General features: G+C 49.4%; 1 protein-coding gene across 1 annotated transcript in view; it reads right to left on the bottom strand.

Annotated features, from left to right (window-relative positions):
- The window catches only part of LOC140460024 (uncharacterized), a 144,616-nt gene extending 132,013 nt beyond the window's left edge, over window positions 1–12,603 (bottom strand). Inside the window, exons 1-2 of the mRNA XM_072554430.1 lie at window positions 12,157–12,603; window positions 2,058–2,204 (exon numbers count right to left, since the gene is read on the bottom strand). Coding sequence (XP_072410531.1) covers window positions 2,058–2,204; window positions 12,157–12,165 — 156 coding nt within the window. The 5' untranslated portion in view covers window positions 12,166–12,603. The remainder of the gene's footprint in view (window positions 1–2,057; window positions 2,205–12,156) is intronic.
- Window positions 12,604–19,499: the final 6,896 nt, after the last annotated feature.

Raw genomic sequence — 19,499 nt, 5'->3', positions numbered from 1 at the left:
TATAATACCCACAAGGGGCTGTTATTGTGTATAATATATAGAGACTACAGCTTTATCATATCCACAAGGGACTGTTATTGTGTATAATATATAGAGATGACAGCTTTATAATATCCACAAGGGGCTGTTATTGTGTATAATATATGGAGACTACAACTTTATAATATCCACAAGGGGCTGTTATTGTGTATAATATACAGAGACTACAGCTTTATAATATCGACAAGGAGCTGTTATTATGTATAATATATAGAGACTACAGCTTTATAACATCCACAAGGGGCTGTTATTGTGTCTAATATACAGAGACTACAGCTTTATAATATCCACAAGGGGCTGTTATTGTGTATAATATATGGAGACTACAACTTTATAATATCCACAAGGGGCTGTTATTGTGTATAATATATAGAGACTTAAGCTTTATAATATCTACAAGGGGCTGTTATTCTGTATAATATATAGAGACTACAACTTTATAATATCCACAAGGGGCTGTTATTGTGTATAATATACAGAGACTACAGCTTTATAATACCCACAAGGGGCTGTTATTGTGTATAATATATAGAGACTACAGCTTTATAATATCCACAAGGGACAGTTATTGTGTATAATATATAGAGATGACAGCTTTATAATATCCACAAGGGGCTGTTATTGTGTATAATATATAGAGACTACAGCTTTATAATATCCACAAGGGGCTGTTATTCTGTATAATATATAGAGACTACAACTTTATAATATCGACAAGGGGCTGTTATTGTGTATAATATATAGAGACTACAGCTTTGTAATATCCACAAGGAGCTGTTATTGTGTATAATATATAGAGACTACAGCTTTATAATATCCACAAGGGACTGTTATTGTGTATAATATACAGAGACTACAGCTTTATAATATCCACAAGGGGCTGTTATTGTGTATAATATATAGAGACTACAACTTTATAATATCCACAAGGGACTATTATTGTGTATAATATATAGAGACTACAACTTTATAATATCCACAAGGGGCTGTTATTGTGTATAATATATAGAGACTACAACTTTATAATATCCACAAGGGGCTGTTATTATGTATAATATATAGAGACTACAACTTTATAATATCGACAAGGGACTGTTATTGTGTATAATATATAGAGACTACAGCTTTATAATATCCACAAGGAGCTGTTATTGTGTATAATATACAGAGACTACAGCTTTATAATATCCACAAGGGGCTGTTGTTGTGTATAATATATAGAGACTACAACTTTATAATATCCACAAGGAGCTGTTATTGTGTATAATATATAGAAACTACAGCTTTACAATATCCACAAGGGGCTGTTATTGTGTATAATATATAGAGACTACAGCTTTATAATATCCACAAGGGGCTGTTATTGTGTACAATATATAGAGACTACAGCTTTATAATATCCACAAGGGGCTGTTATTGTGTATAATATATGGAGACTACAGCTTTATAATATCCACAAGGGGCTGTTATTGTGTATAATATATGGAGACTACAGCTTTATAATATCCACAAGGGGCTGTTATTATGTATAATATACAGAGACTACAGTTGTATAATACCCACAAGTGGTAGTTATTCTCTATAATATAGAGAGATTGCTGCTTTATAATATCCACGAGGGGCTGTTATTATGTATAATATACAGAGACCACAGTTGTATAATACCCACAAGTGGTAGTTATTCTCTATAATATAGAGAGATTGCTGCTTTATAATATCCACGAGGGGCTGTTATTATCTATAATATATCGAGGAGGCTATAACATTATAATCTCCACGAACGGCTGTTACTTGTGTAATGTATATTCTGCAATCTCGAAGTTGAGAATATTCACAAGAGTCGACTATTCCTCACGATATACATTGGGGACTCCAACTGTCTAATATCCACAAGGTTTGACTATTCGCTCTTAATTATGGAGGTGACGACCTCTCTCTCTCATGTCGACAAGGGTTTGTGGTTGTCCGCAGTCCACACTGAGATAACTATGTCCCCCCGCAGCCCCTGACCCGAGTACCTTTCTGCTGGTGGACATGCCGTTGATCCATGGCCTGTCGTAGTTCTGGCTGGTGTAACCAGTGGGACGTGCCAGAGGCTGGACAGCTCGCTGCTCCCGCTTCTGCTCAGCCTGCATGCGTTCGCGTTCCCTCAGACGCAGTCGACTCTGCATCAAAGCACAGCAGGATCCCGGGTGGTCAGCACCAGCTTGCTCAACAGGAACCACCCCATCCACTCCGCACCCCCCCTTCCCCAATCCCCACCATCTCCCCCCATCCCCCACCCACCATTCCCCCCCACCCCCCACATCCTCCCCATTTCCCCACATCCCCACCACCACCTACCCCCATCCCCCCCACCATCTCTCCCCACCCCCATTCCCACCCACCACCCCACATTCACCCATTCCCCACCCCATCCCCCCCACCATCCCCCCCATCCCACCCACCATCCCCCCCATCCCCCACCCACCATTCCCCCCATCCCCCACCCACCATTCCCCCCCACATCCCCATTCCCCAACATCAACCGCACCACCTACCCCAAACCCCCCCCACCATTCCCCACCCCCCCCACACATTACCCCCCACCATCCCCCACCCCCCACCATCGCCCCCATCTCCCCGTTACCTCCCCCCATCCCCCCCATCCACCCCCCCCCACCACCATCCCCCCCCATGGCCCCCATCCCCCCCATTCCCGCCCCCACCATCCCCCCCACCAGCCCCACGATCCCCGCCCCCACCATTCCCCCGCCACCAGTCCCCCATCCACCCCACCAGTCCCCCATCCCTCCCACCATCCCCCATTCCCCCCACCACCCACCCGCATCAGCCCCACCCATCCTCCCCCCAGCTCCCCCAATCCCCCATCCCCCCACCCCCACATCCCCCCCCACCCCCCCACACCCCCAAATCCCCCACCATCCCCCCCACCCCCCCAACCATCACCCCCCCAACCCATCCCCCACCATCCATCCCCCACCCATCACACCCCCCCAACACCACAACCCCCTGTATCTCTCCCCTTCAGCCCAACAACTCCATACCGAGACTCTCGAGAGTAACCCGCCCAGACCCATTTCCCTCTGACTAATGCACATAACACTATGGGGAATGTAGCATGGCCAATCCAGCCGAACCTACACATCCCTGAGCACTATGGGTAATGTAGCATGGCCAATCCACCCAAACCTGCACATCCCTGGGCACTATGGGTAATTTAGCACGGCCAATCCACCCGAACAGATACATCACTGGGCACTATGGGTAATTTAGCACGGCCAATCTACCCAAACCTGCACTTCACTGGGCACTATGGGTAATTTATCATGGCCAAACCACCCTAACCTGTACATCTCTGGGCACTATGGGTAATTTAGCACAGCCAATCCACCCTAACCTGCACATCCCTCGGCACTATGGGTAATTTAGCTTGGCCAATCCACCTCAACCTGCACATCCCTGGGCACTATGGGTAATTTAGGACTGCCAATCTACCCTAAACTGCACATCCCTGGGCACTATGGGTAATTTAGCATGGCCAATCCACCCTAACCTGCACATCCCTGGGCACTATGGGTAATTTAGCATGGCCAATCTACCCGAACAGATACATCACTGGGCACTATGGGTAATTTAGCACGGCCAATCTACCCAAACCTGCACTTCACTGGGCACTATGGGTAATTTAGCATGGCCAAACCACCCTAACCTGTACATCCCTGGGCACTATGGGTAATTTAGCATGGCCTATCCACCCTAACCTACACATCCCTGAGCACTATGGGTAATGTAGCCTGGCCAATCCACCCTAACCTGTACATCTCTGGGCACTATGGGTAATTTAGCAGAGCCAATCCACCCTAACCTGCACATCCCTCGGCACTATGGGTAATTTAGCATGGCCAATCCACCTCAACCTGCACATCCCTGGGCACTATGGGTAATTTAGGACTGCCAATCTCCCCTAAACTGCACATCCCTGGGCACTATGGGTAATTTAGCATGGCCTATCCACCCTAACCTACACATCCCTGAGCACTATGGGTAATGTAGCCTGGCCAATCCACCCTAATCTGTACATCTCTGGGCACTATGGGTAATTTAGCAGAGCCAATCCACCCTAACCTGCACATCCCTGGGAACGATGGGTAATTTAGCATGGCCAATCCACCCTAACCTACACATCCCTGAGCACTACGGGTAATGTAGCCTGACCAATCCACCCTAACCTGCACATCCCTGGGCACTATGGGTAATTTAGCATGGCACATCCACCCTCACCTGCACATCCCTGAGCACTATGGGTAATTTAGTATGGCCAATCCACCCTAATCGACACATCCCTGGGCACTGTGGGTAATTTAGCACGGCCAATCCACCCTAATTCACACATCCCTGGGCACTATGGATAAGTTATCACGGCCAATACACCCTAACCTGCACATCCCTCGGCACTATGGGTAATTTAGCATGGCCAATCTACCCTAAACTGCACATCCCTGGCCACTATGGGTAATTTAGCACGGCCAATCTACCCAAACCTGCACATCCCTGGGCACTATAGGTAATTTAGCATGGCCAATCCACACTCACCTGCACATCCCTGGGGACTATGGGTAAGTTAGCATGGCCAATCCACCCAAACCTGGACATCCCTAGGCACTTTGTGTAATTTAGCATGGCCTATCCACCCTAACCTACACATCCCTGAGCACTATGGGTAATGTAGCCTGGCCAATCCACCCTAACCTGTACATCTCTGGGCACTATGGGTAATTTACCATGGCCAATCCACCCTATCCTGCACATCACTGGGCACTATTGGTAATTTAGCACAGCCAATCCACCCTAACCTGCACATCCCTGGGCACTATGGGTAATTTAGCATGGCCAATCCACCCTAACCTGCACATCCCTGGGCACTATGGGTAATTTAGCATGGCCAATCCACCCTAGCCTGTGCATCCCTGGGCACTGTGGATAATTTAGCTCAGCCAATCCACCCTAAATGTACACATCTCAGGGAACTATGGGTAATTTAGCACGGCCAATCTCCCCTAAGCTGCACATCCCTGGGCACTGTGTGTAATTTAGCATGGCCAATCCACCGTAACCTGTACATCCCTGGGCACTATGGGTAATTTAGCATGGCCAATCCACCCTAACCTGCACATCCCTGGGCACTATGGGTAATTTAGCATGGCCAATCCACCCTAACCTGCACATCCCTGGGCACTATGGGTAATTTAGCATGGCCAATCCACTCTGACCTGCACATTTTATGGACTGTGGGAGGAAACCCACGCAGATATGGGGAGAATATGCGCACTCCACACAGACAGTTGCCCTGAGCGGGAATCAAACCCGGGTACTTGGTGCTGCCCCACTGTGGGAAGCTGAAATCATTCTACTTACTCGATATTTCCCCCGAGAAAGTAGTTTACCCCAGAGCCAGTCGCTGGATTTTCAAACTTCAACCTTGGGCATCATCTAGTGTGTTTGTATTATTTAATGTCAACTTTGTCCGTTCAGGTTGCCCTATTATGACATGTTGGGAACAGATTTTTGGAGATTTACTCTCTCAGAAATGAACAGAAACATCTTAGTCTTGGACGTGCTGCAAGATTGAATAATATGAATGAACATCGTCTTTGAGATTTGTGCGACCTTATCTCCAGAAGAGCAGAAGAGCTCAGCGCAGGAGTAGGCCATCTGGGCATACAAGCCTGCTCCGCCATTCAATAAGATCAAGGCTGATCTTTGACATGGGCTCAGGTCCCCTTACCCGCCCACTCACAACATGGGGCGGCATAGGGGCTCAGTGCTGCCTCACAGCACCAGGGTCCCAGGTTTGATTCCAGCCTCGGAATGTCTGTGCGGAGTTTGCACATTCTCCCCCCGTGTCTGCGTGGGTTTCCTCCGGGTGCTCCGGTTTCCTCCCACACTCCAAAGATGTGCAGCTTAGGGTGGATTAGCCGTGCTAAATTACCCATAGTGCCCAGGGATGTGCAGGTTAGGGTGGATTGGCCATGCTAAATTACCCATAGTGCCCAGGGATGTGCAGGTTAGGGTGGATTGGCCATGCTAAATTGCCCATTGTGCCCAGGGATTTGCAGGTTAGGGTGGATTGGCCGTGCTACATTACCCATAGTGCCCAGGGATTTGCAGGTTAGGGTGGATTGGCCGTGCTACATTACCCATAGTGCCCAGGGATGTGCAGGTTAGGGTGGATTGGCCGTGCTAAATTGCCCATAGTGTCCAGGGATTTGCAGGTTAGGGTGGATTGGCCATGCTAAATTACGCATAGTGCCCAGGGATGTGCAGGTTAGGGTGGATTGGCCATGCTAAATTACCCATAGTGCCCAGGGATGTGCAGGTTAGGGTAGATTGGCCATGCTAAATTGCCCATAGTGCCCAGGGATTTGCAGGTTAGGGTGGATTGGCCGTGCTACATTACCCATAGTGCCCAGGGATGTGCAGGTTAGGGTGGATTGGCCGTGCTAAATTGCCCATAGTGCCCAGGGATGTGTAGGTTAGGGTGGATTGGCCATGCTAAATTACCCATAGTGCCCAGGGATGTGTAGGTTAGGGTGGATTGGCCATGCTAAATTACCCATAGTGCCCAGGGATTTGCAGGTTAGGGTGGATTGTTCATAGTGCTAGGTGCATTAGTCAGAAGTTAATGGGTCGGGGTGAGTTACTGTTCGGACGGTCGGTGTGGACTGGTTGGGCCGAAGGGCCTGTTTCTGCACTGCAGGGAATCTAATCAACTCTAATTTCTTCAATGGTCAAAAATCTAGCCTTAAAAACATCCAATCAGGTTGCCTCAACTGCTTCACTGGGTCAGGAATTCCACAGATTCGCAGCCCTTTGGGAGAAGTGTTGCTCCTTAAATCTTCTCCTCCTTATTTTGAGGTTATGTCCCCTAGTTCTGGTTTCACTCACCAGTGGGAACAACCTCCCTTTTTCTGACATATCTCATTCCCTTCAATCATTTTCTATGTTTCTACAAGATTCCCCACCGCCCCCTCAATTCTTCTCGATCGTCCCAGTCTACTCAATCTCTCCTCATTAGCCAACCCTCCTGGGACAAACCAAACAGAGACACGCACGAGAGTTCCTAGAAGCATAGCATTCCAACTGGAACTCGATCAACAAACACATCGAGTTAGACCCCATTTACCACCTCCCACCTGAGAAAAGGAACAGGAAGTGACTTCACCACAGGAAATGACACCACCACCGGCAATGTCATCACCAGCCCAAAGAAACCCAAACAAAGCAGGAATTATCAGCAGCGCTTCGTCCAGAGGCCCACTGAAGATGTTACCTAGTACGGTGACGAAACATCTGAAAACAGACCTTCCAGCTCACCGAGCAAACCCACATCCAGAACCTCAACCTGGGCTACAAATCTTCGCAAAACCCGCTAAACCCTCTCAACTCCGGAATCAACCGAGTCACCTCCTGTGTGCCCCCCTCCAGGGCTAGTACATCCTCTCTCAAGTAAGGAGGCCTAAACTGTACACAGTACTCCAGGTACGGCCTCACCAGCACCGTGTACAGTTGCAGCATAACCTCCCTGTTTATAAACTCCGTCTCACTCACGACGAAGGACAATATTCCATTTGCCTTCTCCATTACCTGCTGCACCTGTAAACCCACTCTTTGTGGTATGCGCACAAGGACTGCCAGGTCCCTCTGCATGACAACATATCAACAGATTTCAAGATAATCACAGAAGGAGATGTTACTGCGGGAATGCATCGTTTGCAGCAGGATCATTGCAGATGAGAAAGGAGCCCGAAAAGGGTCAACTCCCAAAATGAGAATGTACAGCAAAGAGCCCTTATCCTCGCTGTGGGGAGGAAGAGACAGTTTGGCCCTCATTCTGAGCGGATGTTTCGTCTCGCAGGAGATATTGGAACAAGAGGACCCAATTGAACAATATGAGGGCTGATGTTCAAGGTGAAGATGTGCAAATTTTTTTCTCTCTCTCAGAGCAGGTGGAGTCTCTGGCCTTCCGTTCCCCAGGCAACACAGGAGAGTGGCTCATTGAAGTGATGCAAGTCTGAGGGAGATAGATAATTGGTCGACAAGAAACGGGCAAGTTATCAGGGCAGATCAGAAATTGGAGTTGGCATCACTTACATGAGTCACGCATCGATTAAACGGTAGAGCAGGTTGAAAGGGCAGAGACGTCAGAGAATCCCCACATAGTGGAAACAGACCCTTCGGCCCAACAACTCCACACCGACCCTCCAAAGACGAATGAACCCTTCCTTTATGCTCTACATTTACATCTGACTATTGCATTTAACCAACTCATCCCTCCACACCAGGGTAATTTAGCATGGCCAATCCACCCTAACCTGCACATCCTTGGGCACTATGGGTAATATAGCATGGCCAATCCACCCTAACCTACACATCACTGGGCACTATGGGTAATTTAGCACGACCAATCCACCCTAACCTACACATCCCTGGGCACTATGGGTAATTTAGCACGGCCAATCCACCCTAACCTGCACATCCCTGGGCACTATGGGTAATTTAGCATGGCCAATCGACGCTAACCTGCACACCCCTGGGCACTATGGGAAATTTAGAATGGCCAATTCACCCGTACCTGCACATCCCTGGGCATCATGGGTAATTTAGCACGGCCAATCCACTCTAACCGACACATCCCTGTCACTATGGGTAATTTAGCACGGCCAACCCACCCTAACCTGCACATCCCTGGGCACTATGGGTAATTTAGCACGGTCAATCCACCCTAACCTGCACACCCCTGGGCATTATGGGTAATTTAGCACGGCCAATTCACCCTAACCTGCACATCCCTGGGCACTATGGGTAATTTGGCATGGCCAATCCACCCTAACCTGCACATCCCTGGGCACAATGGGTAATTTAGCACGGCCAATCCACCCTAACCTGCACATCCCTGGGCACTATGAGAAATTTAGCACGGCCAATCCACCCTAACCTGCACATCCCTGGGCACTATGGGTAATTTAGCATGGCCAATCCACCCTAACCTGCACATCCCTGGGCACTATGGGTAATTTAACATGGCCAATCCACCCTAACCTGCACATGCCTGGGCACTATGGGTAATTTAGCACGGCCAATCCACCCTAACCTGCACATCACTGGACTGTGGGAGGATCCGGAGCACCCGGAGGAAACACACACAGACACGGGGAGAATGTGCAAACTGTACACAGACAGTCACCCCAAGGCTGCAATCGAACCTTAGAACCTGGCGATGTGAGGCAGCAGTGCTAACCACTGAGCCACTGCCCCAAATTACACAGGTCAGTGTACCGTGTACACATATCTCCCTGAGGGAGAGGGGACTGAGAGACACCAGTCAGTGTACAGATATCTCCCTGAGGGAGAGGGGACTGAGAGACACCAGTCAGTGTACAGATATCTCCCTAAGGGAGAGGGGACTGAGAGACACCAGTCAGTGTACAGGTATCTCCCTGAGAGAGAGAGGTGACTGAGAGACACCAGTCAGTGTACAGATATCTCCCTGAGAGAGAGAGAGAGAGAGGGGACTGAGAGACACCAGTCAGTGTACAGATATCTCCCTGAGGAAGAGAGAGGGGACTGAGAGACACCAGTCAGTGTACAGATATCTCCCTGAGAGAGAGGGGACTGAGAGACACCAGTCAATATACAGATATCTCCCTGAGAGAGGGAGAGGGGACTGAGAGACACCAGTCAGTGCACAGATATCTCCCTGAGAGAGAGAGAGGGGACTGAGAGACACCAGTCAGTGTACAGATATCTCCCTGAGGGAGAGAGGGGACTGAGAGACACCAGTCAGTGTACAGATATCTCCCTGAGAGAGAGGGGACTGAGAGACACCAGTCAGTGTACAGATATCTCCCTGAGAGAGAGAGAGGGGACTGAGAGACACCAGTCAGTGTACAGATATCTCCCTGAGAGAGAGGGGACTGAGAGACACCAGTCAGTGTACAGATATCTCCCTGAGAGAGAGAGGGGACTGAGAGACACCAGTCAGTGTACAGATATCTCCCTGAGGGAGAGAGGGGACTGAGAGACACCAGTCAATGTACAGATATCTCCCTGAGGGAGAGGGGACTGAGAGACACCAGTCAGTGTACAGATATCTCCCTAAGGGAGAGAGAGGGGACTGAGAGACACCAGTCAGTGTACAGATATCTCCCTGAGAGAGAGAGAGAGAGAGGGGACTGAGAGACATTAGTCAGTGTACAGATATCCCCCTGAGGGAGAGAGAGGACTGAGAGACGCCAGTCAGTGTACAAATATCTCCCTGAGAAAGAGAGGGGGGACCAAGCGACACCAGTCAGTGTTCAGATATCTTCCTGAGGGAGAGGGACTGAGAGACACCAGTCAGTGTACAAATATCTCCCTGAGGGAGAGAGAGAGAGGGGACTGAGAGACACCAGTCAATGTACAGATATCTCCCTGAGGGAGAGGGGACTGAGAGACACCAGTCAGTGTACAGATATCTCCCTGAGAGAGAGAGGGGACTGAGAGTCATCAGTCAGTGTACAGATATCTCCCTGAGAGAGAGAGGGGACTGAGAGACACCAGTCAGTGTACAGATATCTCCCTGAGAGAGAGAGGGGGGACTGAGAAACACCAGTCAGTGTACAGATATCTCCCTGAGGGTGAGAGAGGGGACTGAGAGACACCAGTCAGTGTACAGATATCTCCCTGAGGGAGAGGGGACTGAGAGACACCAGTCAGTGTACAGACATCTCCCTGAGAGAGAGTGGGGACTGAGAGACACCAGTCAGTGTACAGATATCTCCCTGAGAGAGAGAGGGGACTGAGATACACCAGTCAGTGTACAGATATCTCCCTGAGAGAGAGAGAGAGGGGACTGAGAGACACCAGTCAGTGTACAGATATCTCCCTGAGGGTGAGAGAGGGGACTGAGAGACACCAGTCAGTGTACAGATATCTCCCTGAGAGAGAGAGGGGACTGAGAGACACCAGTCAGTGTACAGATATCTCCCTGAGAGAGAGAGAGAGGGGGGACTGAGAGACAACAGACAGTGTACAGATGTCTCCCTCAGGGAGACAGGGGTCTGAGAGACACCAGTCAGTGTACAGATATCTCCCTGAGAGAGAGGGGACTGAGAGACACCAGTCAGTGTACAGATGTCTCCCTGAGGGAGAGGGGGGACTGAGAGACACCAGTCAGCGTACAGATATCTCCCTGAGGGAGGGGAGGGGGACTGAGAGTCACCAGTCAGTGTACAGATATCTCCCTGAGAGAGAGGGGACTGAGAGACACCAGTCAGTGTACAGATATCTCCCTGAGAGAGAGAGGGGACTGAGAGACACCAGTCAGTGTACAGATATCTCCCTGAGGGAGAGAGGGGACTGAGAGACACCAGTCAGTGTACAGATATCTCCCTGAGAGAGAGAGAGAGAGAGAGAGAGAGAGGGGGGACTGAGAGACATTAGTCAGTGTACAGATATCCCCCTGAGGGAGAGAGAGGGGACTGAGAGACCCCAGTCAGTGTACAGATATCTCCCTGAGAGAGAGAGAGGGGACTGAGAGACACCAGTCAGTGTACAGATATCTCCCTGAGAGAGAGGGGACTGAGAGACACCAGTCAGTGTACAGATATCTCCCTGAGAGAGAGAGGGGACTGAGAGACACCAGTCAGTGTACAGATATCTCCCTTAGAGAGAGAGGGGACTGAGAGACACCAGTCAGTATACAGATATCTCCCTGAGAGAGAGAGAGGGGACTGAGAGACACCAGTCAGTGTACAGATATCTCCCTGAGGGAGAGAGGGGACTGACAGACACCAGTCAGTGTACAGATATCTCCCTGAGGGAGAGAGGGGACTGAGAGACACCAGTCAGTGTACAGATATCTCCCTGAGAGAGAGAGGGGACTGAGAGACACCAGTCAGTGTACAGATATCTCCCTGAGGGAGAGAGGGGACTGAGAGACACCAGTCAGTGTACAGATATCTCCCTGAGGGAGAGGGGACACCTGACCGTTGACACACAATGTCCTGACGCACAGCAGACTGAGAGATATAGTTTCATTCCCCTGTCGGTTGAAAGAGGCCTGAACAAACTTACCGCCAACATGGTGCTGTTCTCCCTTGCCTTGAGTGTTGCTGGATGGAAGGTGCTGGAGTCAAGGCTCCATTGCAGTATCTTCCGTTAGGTCAGCATCTTCCCAACAATGGGGGGGACATTGTGAGGTCAATCGCTTCAGACCCTGTGACCTGGAAAGGGGCCGGTCGGCAGTAAGAGTCAAGTCGGTATCCACATACCTACCGGTGGCGAGGTGACAAGCAGAGGGCTACAAGTTCTTCACCTCCTAATTCCCCAAACTCTGACACTCCATCGACAAGGCATGAGTCAGGGGAGTGAGAGAATTCTCCCCACCTGCCCGGCATGGGGTGGGGGGTCGAATAAATTCCAAGGACCTTGCTGGCAACACGCATGTCCCAAGAATGAATCAATAAAAACTGACAGCAAGCTGGGGCAGTCGGTCTGCAGAAAGTCCCAGTGAAGGGGAACGGGTCAACTGTTAGATGGATGTGGTGTTCGGACAATATTCCTTGGAGGTAAAAACAATGACTGCAGATGCTGGAAACCAAATACTGGATTAGTGGTGCTGGAAGAGCACAGCAGTTCAGGCAGCATCCAACGAGCAGCGAAATCGACGTTTCGGGCAAAAGCCCTTCATCAGGAATAAAGGCAGTGAGCCTGAAGCGTGGAGAGATAAGCTAGAGGAGGGTGGGGGTGGGGAGAGAGTAGCATAGAGTACAATAGGTGAGTGGGGGAGGAGATGAAGGTGATAGGTCAAGGAGGAGAGGGTGGAATGGATAGGTGGAAAAGGAGATAGGCAGGTCGGACAAGTCCCGACAAGTCATGGGGACAGTGCTGAGCTGGAAGTTTGAAACTAGGATGAGGTGGGGGAAGGGGAAATGAGGAAGCTGTTGAAGTCCACATTGATGCCCTGGGGTTGAAGTGTTCCGAGGCGGAAGATGAGGCGTTCTTCCTCCAGGCGTCTGGTGGTGAGAGAGAGGCGGTGAAGGAGGCCCAGGACCTCCATGTCCTCGGCAGAGTGGGAGGGGGAGTTGAAATGTTGGGCCACGGGGCGGTTTGGCTGATTGGTGCGGGTGTCCTGGAGATGTTCCCTAAAGCGTTCTGCTAGGAAGCGCCCAGTCTCCCCAATGTAGAGGAGACCACATCGGGAGCAACGGATACAATAAATGATATTGGTGGATGTGCAGGTGAAACTTTGATGGATGTGGAAGGCTCCTTTAGGGCCTTGGATAGAGGTGAGGGAGGAGGTGTGGGTGCAGGTTTTACAGTTCCTGTGGGGGCAGGGGAAAGTGCCAGAATGGGAGGGTGGGTCATAGGGGGGTGTGGACCTGACCAGGTAGTCACGGAGGGAACGGTCTTTGCGGAAGGCGGAAAGGGGTGGGGAGGGAAATATATCCCTGGTGGTGGGGTCTGTTTGGAGGTGGCGGAAATGTCGGCGGATGATTTGGTTTATGCGAAGGTTTGTGGGGTGGAAGGTGAGCACCAGGGGTGTTCTGTCCTTGTTACGGTTGGAGGGGTGGGGTCTGAGGGCGGAGGTGCGGGATGTGGACGAGATGCATTGGAGGGCATCTTTAACCACGTGGGAAGGGAAATTGCTGTCTCTAAAGAAGGAGGCCATCTGGTGTGTTCTGTGGTGGAACTGGTCCTCCTGGGAGCAGATCCGGCGGAGGTGGAGAAATTGGGAATATGGGATGGCATTTTTGCAAGAGATAGAGTGGGAAGAGGTGTAATCCAGGTAGCTATGGGAATCGGTGGGTTTGTAAAAAATGTCAGTGTCAAGTCGGTCGTCACTAATGGAGATGGAGAGGTCCAGGAAGGGGAGGGAGATGTCAGAGATGGTCCAGGTAAATTTAAGGTCAGGGTGGAATGTGTTGGTGAAGTTGATGAATTGCTCAACCTCCTCACGGGAGCACGAGGTGGCGCCAATGCAGTCATCAATGTAGCGGAGGAAGAGGTGGGGAGTGGTTCCGGTGTAATTACGGAAGATCAACTGTTCTACATAGCCAACAAAGAGACAGGCATAGCTGGGGCCCATACGTGTGCCCATGGCTACGCCTTTGGTCTGGAGGAAGTGGGAGGATTCAAAGGAGAAATTGTTAAGGGTGAGGACCAGTTCGGCCAAACGAATGAGAGTGTCGGTGGAAGGGTACTGTTGGGGACGTCTGGAGAGGAAAAAACGGAGGGCTTGGAGGCCCTGGTCATAGCAGATGGAGGTGTAGAGGGATTGGATATCCGTGGTGAAGATGAGGCGTTGGGGGCCGGGGAAACTGAAGTCTTGGAGGAGGTGGAGGGCGTGGGTGGTGTCTCAAACGTATGTGGGGAGTTTCTGGACTAGGGGGGAATAGGACAGTGTCGAGGTAGGTCGAGATGAGTTCAGTGGGGCACCACTCATCCAATATTCCTTGGAGGCCTGGTGATTCAGAGCTGACATGCTTGGTGGGTAGAAAAGTCCTCGCCTCCTCTCGTAACTCTGTGTGTTGTGCGGGCGCGCATGTGTACCCACGCGCCATCGGACTTGTGGTAACCTGCAAACTACTGCGTTGCCAGCCATCAGGGGCCAGAGGTTCATGTATTGGGAGGGAGTGTTTGGAGTGGGGGCTGCTTGCTGACCCTGGTGCATCTGAACCAGGGAAGGACGGTGGAGGATCATTCATTTGTATTTTTTTTTTCTGTCAGCGCGGGGGTATTTTTGCAGGCAACAGACAGCACATTTTCCCCAAGTTTCAGATATGCAGAAAAACTAAGAGAAGCTGGAGACTGTTTCTCACTTGGGTCAGGGAAGAGAATACTTGCTAAAAATAAGATAGATTCTGAGGGACGGACCTTAGTTAATCAGCTAAAAATGTCAAAGGTAGTATCAAATTCAAATAAAAGACGTATAATTCCACAACGATAGCTGGCAGGTCAGAAGATTGGACATAATACAAAACCAAACAAAGAATCATTAAAAGATTAATAAGGAAGGAAAATTTAGTAAGTTAGTTGGAAACATTAAACAGATTGGAAATTTATTTAGATATTTGAAACAAAGTCAGTGTTGCCGACAGAAAATGAGTCTGGGAAATTAATAACGGAGGATAAAGAGATAGCAGACAATTTGAACAGATGTTTTGCAATGGTTTTCACAAGAGAGGATACAAACAACAGAACGTCATAGAGTCATAGAGATGTACAGCACGGACTCCCCAACCCCAGGGGAAAGACCCTATCCGTGCCCCCTGATGATGTTATAAACCTCTATAAGGTTACCCCTCAGCCTCCGACGCTCCGGGGAAAACAGCCCCAGCCAGTTCAGCCTCTCCCTGTAGCTCAAACCCTCCAACCCTGGCGACATCCTTATAAATCTTTTCTGAACCCTTTCAAGTTTCACAACATCTTTCCGATAGGAAGGAGACCAGAATTGCCCGCAATATCTCAACAGTGGCCCTAACCAATGTCCTGTACAGCCGCAACATGACCTCCCAACTCCTGTACTCAATACTCTGACCAATAAAGGAGGGCATACCAAACACCTCCTTCACTATCCTATCGACCTGCGACTCCACTTTCAAGGAGCTATGAACCTACACCCCAAGGTCTCTTTGTTCAGTAACACACCATACTGGAAATAGCTGTAAATCAGAAATTGAAAGAGAGGGATCAACACAGGAAAATTACCAGGGAAGTAGCAGCAAGTAAATTGTTGGAATGGCGAGCTGACAAGTGCCCAGGTCCTGACGCATATGATCCTCGGGCCTTAAGAGAAGCCGCCTGTGAAATAGTTTAGGCGTTGGTTTTCATTTTCCAAAGTGCATTAGCATTTGAGGAAAGTTCTTTTCGAACCGATAAGTGGCTAATGTAACTCGTGTCTTCACAAAGCAAAGTCAGCAGAAAGCAGGGAACGACAGGCCAGCTGTTTAACATCTGTCAGAGGGAAAGTGTTGGAAGACCCTGGGTTTATTAAAGACATTATTATCGGGGCATTTGGATAAGTTCAAGGTCATCAGGCAGAGCCAACATGGTCTTGTCAAAGGGATATCGTGCTTAACTAATTTATTGGAGGTTGCTGAAGAAGTTACTTGGGCTTTGGGTAAAGGAGAACCCGAGGATGTATCACCGTTCGATTTCCAGTGTCATATCAAAGCTTATTGCAGGAAATAAAAGATCATGGTGAAGGGGGTAACATTTTCACATGGATATAGGGTCGGTTGGCTAACAGGAAGCAACAAATAAGGAGAAACAGTTGGGAGTTTTTTCAGGCCGGCAGGACGTCACGAGCGGTGTGTGTTACGGCCCAGGCCAGGTCCTCTCAAACATTTCAAGAAAGTGGCCCAGACCCTAACTCTTGCTCGATATTCCGGGAGGGACACCGCTGGTCAAACCACTTGGTTTTAAACCAAACAGAGTTGATTCACAAGACCACCGAGTGAAACGCCAACAAGACAGAACAGAATACTGAATAACTTAACCTATCTGAACACCCAACAGATCATCCCAGCCTCATGATGCTGTTCCAAATGCTTGCAACAATCCCCCATAAACACCCCCCTGGCACAAAAGGGAAATCAAACCCAGGGTCTTACAGGGCAGAGATGTTAGAAAGAGAGTATCAATGAGGATCTGCTTCTTTCATGTAGCTGTTCCTTGGATCAGCAGCCTCCAAAACAACACTGCTTGTAAACCAAACCAAACCAGAGCTGGGAGGATTGGCCATTCCCCTTTTATTGGACAAGTGTTTTTTAACTTGAACGCCTTTTGCCTGAAGCAATATCTGTTAGCTATAATCAAACTGGCCCTGAAACCCTTCGACCCCAGACTTTTCAGAACCTGTGTCTTTACGGCCTCCTGAGAAAAACCAAGGACAATATAACCTTGTTAAAGGAGCAGCACTGTCACATATGCTACTGGGATCAGAGTGTCACAGAGATGGACAGCACGGAAACAGACCCTTCGGCCCAACCCGTCCATGCTGACCCAGATATCCCAACCCAATCTAGTCCCACCTGCCAGCACCCGGCCCATATCCCTCCAAATCCTTCCTATTCATATACCCATCCAAATGCCTCTTAAATATTGCAATTGTACCAGCCTCCACCACATCCTCTGGCAGCTCATTCCACACACGTACCACCCTCTGCATGAAAACGTTGCCCCTCAGCTCCCTTTCCCCCTCTCACCCTAAACCTATGCCCCTCTAGTTTTGGACTCCCCCACCCCAGGGAAAATACTTTGTCTATTTATCCTATCCAAGCCCCTCACAATTTTGTAAACCTCTACAAGATCACCCCTCTCACCGGTCTATAGTTCCCTGGCTTGTCTTTACCGCCCTTCTTAAACAGTGGCACCACGTTCGCCAACCTCCAGTCTTCTGGCACCTCGCCTGTGACTATCGATGATACAAATATCTCAGCAAGAGGCCCAGCAATCACTTCTCTCGCTTCCCACCGAGCTCTCGGGTGCAGCTGATCAGGTCATGGCCTCAGCCCTTTACAATTTACGTGAACAATTTGGATAAAAGTATATTCGGTCAATTTGCTGATGACACAACGCTAGGTCTGAAACCGAGTTGTGAAGTGGACATAAGGAACCTACGAAAGGGAACTGGCTAAGTGAGTGTACAAAGATTGGGAGCACAATGTGGGAAAGTATGAGCTCTGAGATGCAGAGGGGTCTGGGTGCCCTTGTGCATGGATCACAAAAGGTCAGTGTACAGCTCGAGCAAGTGATCAGGAGAGATCAGAGAATATTCGCTTTATTGTGAAGGGGAATTGCATACAAGTGCGGGGAGCTTACGTTTTCATTACACAGGGCATTGGTGAGAGCACAGCTGGATTACTGTGTACAGTACTGGCCACCTTACTTACAGAAGGACATTAATGCACTGGAAGCAGTTCCGAGAAGTTTTACTCGACTAATAACTGGAATCAGCAGACTGCATCGTGAGGAAAGGCTAAACCTGTAGCCCCTCGAGCTTAAAACAGTCAGCAGCGACCGAATTAAAACAAATGTCTCAGGATGGTTAGTGGAGGGTTGTTTTTCAGACTGGAGGCCTGTGACCAGTGGAGGGCCACAAGGGTCCTCTACTTTTCGTCATTGACATCAATGATTTGGATACCAGCATAAGAGGGACAGTTAGTCAGTTTGCAGATGACCCCAAAATTGGAGGGTGTACTGGACACCAAAGAGGGTTACCTCAGATTACAACAGGATCGGGACCAGATGGGCCAATGGGCTGAGGGGTGGCAGATGGAGTTTAATTCAGGTAAAACGCGAGGTGCTGCAATTTTGGGAAAGCAAATCTTAGCAGGATTTATACACTTAATGGTAAGGTCCTGGGAAGCGTTCATGAACAAGGGCACCTTGGAGTGCAGGTTCATAGCTCCTTGAAAGTGGAGTTGCAGGTCGATAGGATAGTGAAGGAGGCGTTTGGTATGCTCTCCTTTATTGGGCAGAGTATTGAGTACAGGAGTTGGGAGGTCAGGTTGGGGCTGTACAGGACATTGGTTAGGGCCACTGTTGGAATATTGGGTGCAATTCTGGTCTCCTTCCTATCGGAAAGATGTTGTGAAACTTGGAAGGGTTCAGAAAAGATTTACAAGGATGTTGCCAGGGTTGGAGGGTTTGAGCTACAGGGAGAGGCTGAACAGGCTGGGGCTGTTTTCCCTGGAGTGTCGGATCTGGCCTGGGCCGTAACACACACCACTTTTGACGTCCTGCCGGCCTGAAAAATTCCCAATTGTTTCTCCTTATTTGTTGCTTCCTGTTAGCCAAACCTCTATAAGATCACCCCTCAGCCTCCGACACTCCAGGGAAAACAGCCCCGGCCTGTTCAGCCTCTCCCTGTAGCTCAAACCCTCCAACCCTGGCAACATCCTTGTGAATGTTTACTGAACCCTTTCAAGTTTCACAACATCTTTGAGATCCTGAACAACCTCAACATAACATCCCAGCTGCTATACTCAAAAGGTGTTTCATCTGCTAAACGTCTTCTTAACCATCCTAGGAGCTTCAAAGAATTATGGACCTGAAGCCCTCGGTCTCTCTGTTCGATAACATTACTCAAGGCCCTGCTTTTAATTATATAAGTCCTGCCCTTGTTTGTCTGACTGGGATGCACTGTCTACAGAAGAGGCACTGTTCTTAGATGGGCGAGAAGGTTTACTGTGTGATAGGAATCAGAATAACTACTTTTGGTCAGGCCTGATCACGAGGAGCGTGGCGTTGGAAAAGCACGGCCAGTCAAGCAGGAGAGTCGAGGTTTCAGGTACATGAGGGGGTTTTGCCCAAAGCGTCGACTCTCCTGCTCCTCGAATGCTTTTCCAGCACCGCACTTTTCCACTCTGACCTCCAGCATCTGTAGTTCTCGCTTTCTCGTAATCGCGAGG

This window comes from Chiloscyllium punctatum, chromosome 36 (genome assembly GCF_047496795.1).
Source record: "Chiloscyllium punctatum isolate Juve2018m chromosome 36, sChiPun1.3, whole genome shotgun sequence".
NCBI classification, from domain to species: domain Eukaryota; kingdom Metazoa; phylum Chordata; class Chondrichthyes; order Orectolobiformes; family Hemiscylliidae; genus Chiloscyllium; species Chiloscyllium punctatum.
This window is presented reverse-complemented; position numbering and strand designations above follow the sequence as displayed.